The sequence below is a fragment of the Coregonus lavaretus genome (assembly GCF_964263955.1).
Source record: "Coregonus lavaretus genome assembly, chromosome: 8".
Classification (NCBI taxonomy): Eukaryota; Metazoa; Chordata; class Actinopteri; order Salmoniformes; family Salmonidae; genus Coregonus; species Coregonus lavaretus.
The window spans coordinates 57463995-57478186 of NC_139995.1; the positions used below are offsets into that span (position 1 = coordinate 57463995).

The 14192-nt window shown below is 44.3% G+C and overlaps 1 protein-coding gene across 1 annotated transcript in view; it reads right to left on the bottom strand.

Moving 5' to 3' along the window:
- grm7 (glutamate metabotropic receptor 7) overlaps positions 1-14192 on the bottom strand; it is a gene marked incomplete at both ends in the record, with an annotated part of 120299 nt that overhangs the window by 37963 nt on the left and 68144 nt on the right. The window contains 2 exons of the mRNA XM_084166904.1: positions 8310-9042; positions 9983-10185. Coding sequence (XP_084023030.1) covers positions 8310-9042; positions 9983-10185 — 936 coding nt within the window. The remainder of the gene's footprint in view (positions 1-8309; positions 9043-9982; positions 10186-14192) is intronic.

Below are 14192 nucleotides of genomic sequence, written 5' to 3' on the forward strand. Positions count from 1 at the left end.
TTGCAAATGACTTGACACTTTGTCTTAGAAGAAGCTATCTATGCTGATGATTGCACACTCTACACATCGGCAACCTACAGCCAGTGAGCTCACTGAGACGGATAGTAAAGAGTTATTTAACAATAAACTGGTCTTAAATACATCTAAAAACCAAAAGCATTGTATTTGGTTCAAAGCATTCTCTTAGACCTAAACCTCAACTGGAGTTGTGCATAAAAGGTGTGACCATTGAACAAGTTGAGGAGTAACATGGGATGGTCAATTAAGTCATATTGACAAAGTTGTTGTGAAGATGGGGAGGGTTATGTCTTTTATTTAAAAAAATATGTTATGCGTTTCTGATACAAAAACCAACTGTACTAGTTGTTCAGGCTCTGGTCTTGTCCCATCTTGATTACTGTCCGGTAATATGGTCAGGTGCAGCAAAGAAAGACCTAGCAAAGCTGCAGCTGGCTCAAAACAAAGAAGCACACCTTGCCCTTAACTGCACAAACAGAACTAACATCAACACAGACTGACTACTTCTCTTCTAGTCTTTTTAAGAAATATGTTTCTGTTGAAAATGCCTAACCACTTGTAAAATCTATTCGCAAACACTTCAAACAGACATACTGTACATACCCCATCAGACACGCCACTATGGGTTTCTCCACTGTACCCAAACCAAAAACAGATTTAATGCGTCGCTCAGTTATGTATAGAGCCATGTCATCGTGGAATGTTCTGCCACCAGAGGATACTCAGTTATGTATAGAGCCGTGTCATCGTGGAATGCTATGCCACCAGAGGATACTCAGTTATGTATAGAGCCATGTCATCGTGGAATGCTCTGCCACCAGAGGATACTCAGTTATGTATAGAGCCATGTCATCATGGAATGCTCTGCCACCAGAGGTTACTCAGTTATGTATAGAGCCATGTCATCTTGGAATGCTCTGTCACCAGAGGTTACTCAGTTATGTATAGAGCCATGTCATCGTGGAATGCTCTGCCACCAGAGGATACTCAGTTATGTATAGAGCCATGTCATCATGGAATGCTCTGCCACCAGAGGTTACTCAGTTATGTATAGAGCCATGTCATCGTGGAATGCTCTGTCACCAGAGGATACTCAGTTATGTATAGAGCCAAGTCATTGTGGAATGCTCTGCCACCAGAGGATACTCAGTTATGTATAGAGCCGTGTCATCGTGGAATGCTCTGCCACCAGAGGATACTCAGTTATGTATAGAGCCATGTCATCGTGGAATGCTCTGTCACCAGAGGATACTCAGTTATGTATAGAGCCATGTCATCGTGGAATGCTCTGTCACCAGAGGATACTCAGTTATGTATAGAGCCATGTCATTGTGGAATGCTCTGCCACCAGAGGATACTCAGTTATGTATAGAGCCGTGTCATCGTGGAATGCTCTGCCACCAGAGGATACTCAGTTATGTATAGAGCCATGTCATCGTGGAATGCTCTGCCACCAGAGGATACTCAGTTATGTATAGAGCCGTGTCATCGTGGAATGCTCTGCCACCAGAGGATACTCAGTTATGTATAGAGCCATGTCATCGTGGAATGCTCTGCCACCAGAGGTTACTCAGTTATGTATAGAGCCATGTCATCGTGGAATGCTCTGCCACCAGAGGTTACTCAGTTATGTATAGAGCCATGTCATCGTGGAATGCTCTGCCACCAGAGGATACTCAGTTATGTATAGAGCCATGTCATCGTGGAATGCTCTGCCACCAGAGGTTACTCAGGCACAAAGAAAGTTTAGCTAAAAAAACATATTGTATCACACTGCCTCTAGTCTTTCTAAATATCTATTTTAGCTGTATTGTATGTAAGAATATGAATATGTACAGTATATTTGTATTTTTTGTTGTCTCTTGGTGTCTTTCCAATATATAATTCTTATTTTTTATTTATTTTTACGTTTTATTTACAATTTCATGTTGTTGTCTATAACTGTTCTGTACTTTGTCATGTATTTGTACATTTTATGTGGACCCCAGGAAGAGTAGCTGCTGCGAAGGCTGTTACGGTGACCGTATTACTGCCACGCCGGCGGTCACGAGTCATGAAGATAGTCAAATTCCACGTGACCGTTTAGTCACGGTAACTAGGCTTCTCCAAGCTCTGATGCTGCTGATGGTCATTAGTAGCCTTACCAAACTTGCTAACTGCCTGGTACTCAGCACTCTATTGTCCCTCTAATCACTCTGACATCAATGCAAATGTGATAAAAAAAATCTAATCAAAGACTTCATGAGAGCCCATGAGCTCATGTTGCGCAACATTTCTATAGGCTATGTATGTGTGCGCGAGAAAACAGAGTGATGGCTTCTATTAGCTTTCTATAGGCTAGGCCTGTCACGCTCGTCGTAAGAACCGGACCAAGGCGCAGCGTGACAGGCGTACATCTTTTAATGAGTACTTAATACAATCACAAAAACAACAACAAAACTATACGTGAAGTCTAAAGGTTCACAAACACAAACCTATAAAGAACAAGATCCCACAATAAACTAGTGCAAAACAGGCTGCCTAAGTATGGTCCCCAATCAGAGACAACGAGCTACAGCTGTCTCTGATTGGGAACCACCCTGGCCAACATAGATATACAAGATCTAGAAACAACAACATAGAAAACTAAACAATAAAACCTACACACCCTGGCTCAACATAAAGAGTCCCCAGAGCCAGGGCGTGACAAGGCCTACAGTATACATTTCTCTACGTTCCTATTATAAAGCACATGGCTTCTCTTTACAACAGGAGTATAGCCTACCTGGCTGGCATGAAAATCAACCACAGGAAAAGCGTCCTCCATTCGTTATTTAAGTGTTTCGAGACAGGCGCATGACAATTGTCCATTCCAAATCAAAACAAATCTCACACATCTATTATTTAGTATATGTAAAGACAAGATTAAATCAAGAAGAGTCTGACAATATTAGCCTATCCCTTGTGAATGAGATATTATCACTTGTGAATGATGCCCAGCATAAGGCAAGAAACAATGCAGTTTTTTTAAACTACTTTTTCAAATTATAGTCGCACACCTCATGTAGCCTAGCCCATAGGCCTATATGTTTTGATAAGGTTTGTATCACATCTAAAGTGGCCAAATACCTTCTTAAAACTAAGCACATTAATCCGCTTTACAAGGGGTGTAGAGCCTAACTGGCATACAGTACCAGTCATAAGATTGGACACACCTACTCATTCAAGGGTTTTTCATTATTTTTACAGTTTTCTACATTGTATAATAATAGTGAAGACATTAACACTATGAAATAACACATATGGAAATATGTAGTAAACAAAAAAGTATTAAACAAATCAAAATATATGTTATATTTGAGATTCTTCAAAGTAGCCACCCTTTGCCTTGATGACAGCTTTGCACACTCTTGTCATTCTCTCAACCAGCTTCATGAGGTAGTCACCTGGAATGCATTTACATACATTTACATTTTAGTCATTTAGCAGACGCTCTTATCCAGAGCGACTTACAGTTAGTGAATTAATTTTTTTAATTTTTTTATACTGGCCCCCCGTGGGAATCGAACCCACAACCCTGGCGTTGCAAACGCCATGCTCTATCAACTGAGCTATATCCCTGCCGGCCATTCCCTCCCCTACCCTGGACGACGCTGGGCCAATTGTGCGCCGCCCATGAGTCTCCCGGTCGCGGCCAGCTGCGACAGAGCCTGGATTCGAACCAGGATCTCTAGTGACACAGTTAGCACTGCGATGCAGTGCCTTAGACCACTGCGCCACTCATTAACAGGTGTGCCTTCTTAATTGTTAATTTGTGGAATTTTTTGTTCACTACATGATTCCATATGTGTTATTTCATAGTTTTGATGTCTTCACTAAACTTTTGACTGGTACTGTACATAAGCAGCGTGTGAGTTTCAAGTTTGGGAAAGATAATTTTTCACCATAAAAATGCACCTATATAATAAAAGCATTTGCGGTCACTTTTGATAGTGGTGTTTTCCCGCTAATGGAACGTTTGCGCTTATAGTCTACTACCATGTGTGCATTGCTGCGCTTATAATGTGAAGAAACAGCCTAATAGTTTATCAAAATGTTAAGCTAAACGTTCTGATCTGTTGCGTCAGCCTCATTGCGTAAAAAAGGGTTTTTGATGCTAGTGGTTTTATTAATTTGCGATCTATCACATCCCACAACTGTCCCAGACTATGGGCGGCAGGTAGCTTAGTGGTTAAGAGCGTTGTGCCAGTAACCGAAAGGTCGCTGGTTCTAATCCCCGAGCCGACTAGGTGAAAAATCTGTCGATGTGCCCTTGAGCAAGGCACTTAACCCTAATTGCTCCTGTAAGTCGCTCTGGATAAGAGCGTCTGCTAAATGACTAATTATTATTATTAATTATTAACTATGTTTGGAATATTAATTAATTTATTGCACAGAATAGAATAGGTCGACTTTTGTACTATGGGGGATAGTAGATTGACATAGGCTAGTGCTTTTGCTATTTGTAAGGCCTACTGATCTTGTTGGCTGACGAAAAGTAAATGTGGACAGTAGTTATAATATCTTTATAAAATAATATAAAATATTGTCACCGAATTCTAATCAAATCTTGTCTGCGAAATGAACTAGTGTAGCCCACAGCCATTTGGCATAGCCAGATCAGGACCTAACATCAGGACAACTCAGAGTATGCTATTCTGTTCTTCTGAAATAGACTACATTTTCATCATATCATGCTTCTTTAGACCTGTCTAAAATAAATAATGGATTTATTGTGAAGGTGTAGGCTATATTATATGGATTTATTAGACTTTTTAAAAATATAGATGTTCCAAAGGTCTGCATCAGTGGCTTGTTGGCTATGTGTGGGAGCCAGGAAATGCTAAATGTGTTTATGTTAATTAACAGTAAATTGCCGTGAGACTGACAGTTATTTGCTTGACAATCAACGGCTTTACGAAATTTCGTGACCGCCACAGCCCCAGCTGCTGCATGTGGCTAATGGGGATCCTAATTAAGTAAATGAACTACATCTGAGTCATTGCCGGTTTCAATAACACTCTTCAATCTACAAAGCTCTAATTTTGGAGAATAAGGTCTATAATCGATGCAATTATTATCAATCATCAGATTAAGTCTGAATTTAAAATATGAGCTCAGGGAAATGTGTGTGTGTGTGTGTGTGTGTGTGTGTGTGTGTGTGTGTGTGTGTGTGTGTGTGTGTGTGTGTGTGTGTGTGTGTGTGTGTGTGTGGGAGTGCGTGCGTGTGTGTGTGTGTGTGTGTGTGTGTGTGTGTGTGTGTGTGTGTGTGTGTGTGTGTGTGTGTGAGTGCGTGTGTGTGTGTGCGTGCGCCTGGAATATATGCATGTATGTGTATGTGGGAGTGCGTGTGTGTGTGTGTGTGTGTGTGTGTGTGTGTGTGTGTGTGTATGTGTATGTGGGAGTGTGTGTATGTGTATGTGGGAGTGTGTGTATGTGTGTGTGTGCTCTTACACACGTCTACCTAATATCCAGTAGCACCTCACAGCTGCACACCTTTCTTCAGACCCTGCAGCTGCACACCTTTCTTCAGACCCTGCAGCTGCACACCTTTTTTCAGACCCTGCAGCTGCACACCTTTCTTCAGACCCTGCAGCAGCACACCTTTTTTCAGACCCTGCAGCTGCACACCTTTCTTCAGACCCTGCAGCTGCACACCTTTCTTCAGACCCTGCAGCTGCACACCTTTCTTCAGACCCTGCAGCTGCACACCTTTCTTCAGACCCTGCAGCTGCACACCTTTCTTCAGACCCTGCAGCTGCACACCTTTCTTCAGACCCTGCAGCTGCACACCTTTCTTCAGACCCTGCAGCTGCACACCTTTCTTCAGACCCTGCAGCTGCACACCTTTCTTCAGACCCTGCAGCTGCACACCTTTCTTCAGACCCTGCAGCTGCACACCTTTCTTCAGACCCTGCAGCTGCACACCTTTCTTCAGACCCTGCAGCTGCACACCTTTCTTCAGACCCTGCAGCTGCACACCTTTCTTCAGACCCTGCAGCTGCACACCTTTCTTCATACCCTGCAGCTGCACACCTTTCTTCAGACCCTGCAGCTGCACACCTTTCTTCAGACCCTGCAGCTGCACACCTTTCTTCAGACCCTGCAGCTGCACACCTTTCTTCAGACCCTGCAGCTGCACACCTTTCTTCAGACCCTGCAGCTGCACACCTTTCTTCAGACCCTGCAGCTGCACACCTTTCTTCAGACCCTGCAGCTGCACACCTTTCTTCAGCTGCAGAGACCCTGCAGCTGCACACCTTTCTTCAGACCCTGCAGCTGCACACCAGGGTGAAGCAGCCTTATCGTCCCAGCCCTCATCAGTATTCCACCCAGCCTCAGCCAGGTAAGTAATGACAAGCAGTAAAGGCCTGGGTGTCACAATTCCACTCTGCCTGGCTGTGCTGCTGACGTCAGGCCTTCACACAGCACAGAGCAGCACACACACACAGACAGACACACACACACACACACACACACATACACAGATACTTGCACACACAGACACACACACACACACACACACACACACACACACAGAGATACTTGCACACACACACAAGCAGGCAGGCACTGCACTGACTCACGCACAGACACACACACACAGACACAGACACAGACACAGACACAGACACAGACACAGACACATACAGACAGACAGACAGACAGACAGACAGACAGACAGACAGACAGACAGACAGACAGACAGACAGACAGACAGACAGACAGACAGACAGACACATACACACATACACACACAGACAGACAGACAGACACACACGGACAGACACGGACACACACACAAACAGACAGACACACACACACGGACACACACACGTGGCGTAGCTCCCCTGTACAGATGAGACTGCCGTCCTAATGAGACTACATCTCTCGTCTCTTCCCAGGGTTTTATATAATCTTTAGTCCCAAATGAAATCCTACTCCCTTTTGACCAGGACTCATAAGGCACTGTATAGGGAACAGGGTGCCATTTGGAACACAGACTTAGTCCCCAGCTCCAGGGACACACAGGTAATAGCAACACCAATCCACAGACATTTCATCCACAGAATCCCACTGTACTGCACATCTTTTTGTACTGCCGGTAAAAATTGTTTCTTGCGTCCTTTTTGTTCTTCAGGGTAAATTTCTAACACCTATTTCTGGAGCACTTAAACCATTTGTACACCAAATCATTATGGAAATGCTAAATACAACAGTACTGTTGTAATTTATTAAAAATATGGTTTCTCTCAGCAATTAAACTCTGGTTACACTGGGATTTGTTTGTACAATGCAATCACACAGTCAGCTTGTCAAGATCTGTCTCCTACATACATGCACAATCTACTTGGCGATCCCCAGGTGTAGTATTTTTCAATTTCCCCGGATGTAATTTCCCCGGTGGTCAAGAAACACCAACGACCATGATGAGAGGTTCTCCTAGATACTAAAACAAACATGATGAGAGGTTCTCCTAGATACTGAAACAAACATGATGAGAGGTTCTCCTAGATACTGAAACAAACATGAGAGGTTCTCGTAGATTCTGAAACTACCATGATGAGAGGTTCTCGTAGATAATGAAATATTTCATGGAGAAAGACACATTGTGGAGTCATTAACTTACACTGTGATCCTGAACTAAGAAATGCATTCATTTTTTTTGCCATTGCAATGCAGCCTAACATTTCTGTTCATTTCAGACATGGGCTATGTCCCAAATGGCACCCTATTCCCTGTAGTGTGCACTGCATTTGACTATAGCCCACTATAGTGCACTATAGAGGGAATAGGGTGACATTTGGGACGCGGAAAATGGATGAGGAATGGGTTATCCTCTTATAGCTACAGAGTCTAAAGAGATTTTAGATCATAGAAATAGATCAGTTGTGTTTTAGAATACTGTACCTTCAGCTAGCAAACAGGCCAATTATAGCAACATTATTTATAGTGTTATTTATATTTGCATTTATTTATACAAATTATAGCAACGTCACACTGTACATGCCATAGAAATAGAGCTGATTGTGACAATAATAACTAACGTTACTAATGTGGCACATAAAAAAAAACAGTGTTTAAGTGTTGAAGCCAATGTACCAAAGGATGATGTGTGATACTACATGATGCTGGGGGATGTAGACAAGTGGCTTGAACCTAGCTACTGGAGAAAGCTTGTAGTTGACTGTTCGGCAGCCGAACAATGATGATGATTATGATGAAGGTATGTCATAATATAACAATATGAAACAACATAAAATCAACCTTACCTTTTCTGCGGACTGTGCTGTCCCAAAGAAAATGGGTATGAAGGCTAGCCAGACTATACAGGTGGTATACATTGTGAATCCAATGGGCTTAGCCTCGTTGAAGTTCTCTGGGACACCCCGCGTCTTGATGGCGTACACCGTACACGTGACCATGAGCAGGATGCTATAACCCAACGAGCATATGATCTGCAGGTCCGTGATGTCACATTTCAGTACTCCTCTGGCCTGGTCGGGGTTGACGGTCTTCTGTTCGTCGTAGTCGATGATGGTGTTTGGGGGGTCCACCCCGAACCAAATAAACACCCCCAGGAGCTGAATGGCGATCAGGGAAGAAGTAATAGCCAGCTGGGAGGTCGGGCTGATCAGCCTGGGTGCGGTCACCGACTTCTTACCCTCTTCGAAGATGCGGTAGATACGGTTTGTCTTGGTGAGGAGGGCCGCGTAGCTAATACACATACCGAGACCTAGGAAGATCCGTCGGAATGAACAGATGGCGACATCAGGCTTGGCGATCATGAGGAAGGTGATGATGTAACAGAGGAAGATCCCAGTGAGGAGGACGTAGCTCAGCTCACGGCCCGACGCACGCACGATGGGCGTGTCGTTGTAGCGGACAAAGGTTGCCATGACGAAGATGGTGGCGATGATGCCCAGCATGGCGAGGAAGACGGGGATCACTGACCAGGGGGAGTGCCACTCCAGCTTCACGATGGGGATGAGCTGGCATGCAGTCCTGTTGATTATATGATTTATTCATTGATTGATTTAAGGTGAAGTTTAGCCAAAATCCAGAAACTCCCATGTGATTCCATATATTGAAACTAGTTCAGTGGAGTTTGCACTCTCCCCCTCTCTCTCCCTTTAGTGCTGTACTGAAACAGCTGAAAAAACGGGTCACGTGATTCGTGATGTTGCTGGATGCAGGCCTTGCTCTGCTCTGTTGCCAGTGAATTTATTATTCAGAAATCCACGAAGTGTGGACAAATTCGTTAGCTATTTTTGTCAAAAGTACTACCGGTTTTAAGTCAGGAAATGTTTTATTTTACACCTAAAACGTTTGTGATTATTTTCTATTGGGTAACAAATGCGCACGTGCGCTCTTGGGGGGGGAGACCATGCTACGTAGAAACGTCACGATATGCCCTTATATGGAGCTTGATGCCACAGATTACATTTCTTTGGGGAGGAGAATGAACTGGTGCGAAAGTTGATAGAGTATATATCATATCGCCAGGTAAAGTTAGTTTCACAAAGTTGAAAAAGAGAAGGCTGGTGTTCGTTCCCTGGCTGCACTTCAATATATGGGACTTTCTGGATTTTGAGTAAACTTCTCCTTTAAGTAAGTTTATTCAACAATTTTGAAAAACATATACAGACGACAAGAAGAAAAGCAATACTGTACTGCACTGTAAAACATCATGCTATCAAGGAAGACACACGAATGTTACAGACTTATATAGGGTTACAGAATTCCTGAAACGTTCACAATATTCCCGGGTTTTCCAGAAATCCCGGTTGGAGAAAACCTGGGAATGTTGGGAAAGTTTCTGGAATTTTGCAACCCTGTACTTAAAAAAAAAAATATATATATATATATATATATATATATATATATATATATATATATATATATATATATATATATATATATATATAATGTTGCTGTCTGTCACCTGTTTGGGTTGGGCCTCATGCTGTAGGAGCACAGCTTGCAGGATGTTTCATCATACTGGTACTGGTAACCATCACAGGGTTCACAGTGCCAGCAACACGGCATGCCTTTCACTGTCTTCTTCCTCTCTCCTGTCCTGCAGGGCAGACTGCACACAGAGCTGGGAATCTCTATCTCTCCGTTAGGCCACTGCATGTCCTCAATCTGGAAGACAAGATGAAGGGAGGGTGGGTTAGTGGATGGGGGGGTGGGGGGGTGGGCAATGCACCTTGTTACAACATACAAGACACATACAAACACAGGAGTAAAACAATGACAAGGAGAAATCTGGAACACAGTTAAACACAGAGGGTGGGTTTATTTTTTATATATTTTTTTGTTAGTTCCTCAAAATGGTGACTCTGCATTATCACCGCAGCTTTATGCATAGAGTATTACCTAACTAGCTAACTGCAAACACTTTCCAAATAAACACTTTCCAAACACTACAAACAAATACATTTTCCTGTCTTATTGTAAGATTTTTCTGTAAATATTCATGATTGCCAAGGGATATTTTTAAGTTGGTGGCTTCAATACCCAATGGACATGGTAACGGAAGTTACTTTTATGTACTGATATCAAGCAGCAGAAAAGTGATTATTAAGCACTATGTCCTCATTTACATTTTACATCATTCAGCAGACGCTCTTATCCAGAGCGTTTTACATGAGCAATTAGGGTTAAGTGCCTTGCTCAAGGGAACATCGACAGATTTTTTTTTCTCACCTAGTCAGCTCGGGGATTAGAACCAGTGACATTTTGGTTACTGGCACAACGCTCTTAACCACTAAGCTACCTGCCACATAAAGTGGTGATAAAAACAAACACACATCTGTCATGGATTTAATGGATGTTCATCAGATTCAGCCCGCCATTCTTAATTTCTTGTATTTTTTTGTATTTTTGTATTCCTTACATTTTAATTGTTTTACATATTACTGCATCGTTACGAGCTAGTAACATAAGCATTTCGCATTAACATCTGCTTTAACATCTGCTAAACTGTGTACACGACCAATAACATTTGATTCTATTCAAGCAGTATTTGAATACATGTAAATGAATGAATAAATCACTCTAGACCATATTTGATTGGTTGACTGATTGATCAAGTGGATAAATTCCTTCTGGGTGATGAGATTTCAACTAAAGGAATATGTAAATCAATGAAAGGATCATGAATATACTTAGTCCCTCAGAAAATGTAAATCAATTAAAGGATAATGAATATACTTAGTCCCTCAGAAAATGTAAATCAATTAAAGGATAATGAATATACTTAGTCCCTCAGAAAATGTAAATCAATTAAAGGATAATGAATATACTTAGTCCCTCAGAAAATGTAAATCAATTAAAGGATAATGAATATACTTAGTACCTCAGAGAAGGGATATAGAAGCGTCATCAGAGCAAGGAGACACAGCTGTCTAAACTCAACCGGAACTCCGACGTCATTGTCATGTGTAGCTGTGTGCTATTCTTTGGGTGCTGAAATCCGTAGTTTTTGATAAAAAAAATAATTTTATGTGACGTCGGAGCACCAGTCCGCCCACACTAGTCGCCGCTCAACTCCATCGTAAATCGTGGAGTTGATTTTAGTAATCTAGGAGAGCCATAGAATCGCAATGCTCGTCAGTGGCCAACAACTTGACTTTGAGCCAATCAGAGAGCACAAACCCCCATGAGGGGGAGCCAACAAAAAAGAAAGAAAAACAGAGGCATTTTTCTCCGTCCATCCACGGATGAGCCAGTCACACTTCACATGTAGGCTATGGGACGGTCGATAGCTAAGTGCACAGACACAATGCACACAACACTAAATACCTCCTCCAAGATAGATAACCACTGTAGCTAGTACTGACATTATAATTAAATCACAATGGATTAGCTAGTTTCCATGAAACAGCTACCTGTAATAGCTGCCGAGTTTGTGCAGTGTCCTTAGCTAGCTAGCTCTGTTGTGCTAGCTAGCGAATATGCTAACTTTAGCTAGCTATCACAACATTTGGCTATGGGTTGGGTCTCGCACTGGCAGTATGGGATTTTGTAGAGTGAATGAATTATTTTTGTTTTTTTATCATCTTGCTAGGTAGTAATCTAAATGTGGCCATCTGGCTAGTATCAACCACGGCTTTCTACAAAATAGCAACATTAGTGCAGATAGCTTGGAATCTAGACCATAAGCAAGACACACAGATATGCATTGCCAATCAACGCTACTGCCACCTTCTGGTTTGGAGTATTTTAACAAGGCTGAGTGGCTGACGACATCCAAGGTCTTTGCTGTGTGAACACAAAAGAGATTGACTGCCGACACTCTGTTCAGACTTCAACTGAGTATCAGACTTTAACTGGGGGGCAGGTAGCTTAGTGGTTAAGAGCGTTGTGCCAGTAACCGAAAGGTTGCTCGTTCTAATCCCCGAGCCGACTAGGTGAAAAATCTGTTGATGTGCCCTTGAGCAAGGTACTTAACCCTAATTGCACTGGATAAGAGCGTCTGCTAAATACAATTAACTGTTAAAGCTAACTAGGACCTAGACGTGGCCATGGACCACTTTTGAGACCCAGGCAGATTCTACTCTAGTAAAGCATGGCACAACTCTTGCATTTTTAAAAACACTCACGATATAACCCACACATAACTGTGCCTCTCCAACTCTGAGTGTCACCTGGGGTCTAGCTGACTGACTGTCACCTGGGGTCTGGCTGACTGACTGTCACCTGGGTCTGGCTGACTGTCTGTCACCTGGGGTCTAGCTGACTGACTGTCACCTGGGGTCTGGCTGACTGACTGTCACCTGGGTCTGGCTGACTGTCTGTCACCTGGGTCTGGCTGACTGTCTGTCACCTGGGGTCTAGCTGACTGACTGTCACCTGGGGTCTGACTGACTGCACCTGGGGTCTGGCTGACTGACTGTCACCTTTGGTCTGACTGACTGCCCCTGGGGTCTGGCTGACTGACTGTCACCTGGGGTCTAGCTGACTGACTGTCACCTGGGGTCTAGCTGACTGTCTGTCACCTGGGTCTGGCTGACTGTCTGTCACCTGGGTCTGGCTGACTGACTGCACCTGGGTTCTGTCTGACTGCACCTGGGGTCTAGCTGACTGACTGTCACCTGGGGTCTGGCTGACTGACTGTCACCTGGGGTCTAGCTGACTGACTGCACCTGGGGTCTGGCTGACTGTCTGTCACCTGGGGTCTGGCTGATTGTCACCTGGGGTCTAGCTGACTGTCTGTCACCTGGGTCTGGCTGACTGTCTGTCAGCTGGGGTCTGGCTGACTGTCTGTCACCTGGGGTCTGGCAGACTGACTGTCACCTGGGTCTGGCTGACTGTCTGTCACCTGGGGTCTAGCTGACTGACTGTCACCTGGGGTCTGGCTGACTGACTGTCACCTAGGTCTGGCTGACTGTCTGTCACCTGGGGTCTAGCTGACTGACTGTCACCTGGGGTCTGACTGACTGCCCCTGGGGTCTGGCTGACTGACTGTCACCTGGGGTCTAGCTGACTGACTGTCACCTGGGGTCTAGCTGACTGTCTGTCACCTGGGTCTGGCTGACTGTCTGTCACCTGGGTCTGGCTGACTGACTGCACCTGGGTTCTGTCTGACTGCACCTGGGGTCTAGCTGACTGACTGTCACCTGGGGTCTGGCTGACTGACTGTCACCTGGGGTCTAGCTGACTGACTGCACCTGGGGTCTGGCTGACTGTCTGTCACCTGGGGTCTGGCTGATTGTCACCTGGGGTCTAGCTGACTGTCTGTCACCTGGGTCTGGCTGACTGTCTGTCAGCTGGGGTCTGGCTGACTGACTGCACCTGGGTTCTGTCTGACTGCACCTGGGGTCTAGCTGACTGTCTGTCACCTGGGTCTGGCTGACTGTCTGTCACCTGGGATCTAGCTGACTGACTGTCACCTGGGGTCTGGCTGACTGACTGCACCTGGGGTCTGTCTGACTGCACCTGGGGTCTAGCTGACTGACTGTCACCTGGGGTCTGGCTGACTGACTGTCACCTGGGGTCTGGCTGACTGACTGTCACCTGGGGTCTGGCTGACTGACTGTCACCTGGGGTCTGGCTGACTGACTGTCACCTGGGGTCTGTCTGATTGTCACCTGGGGTCTGTCTGACTATATATCACCTGGGGTCTGTCTGATTGTCACCTGGGGTCT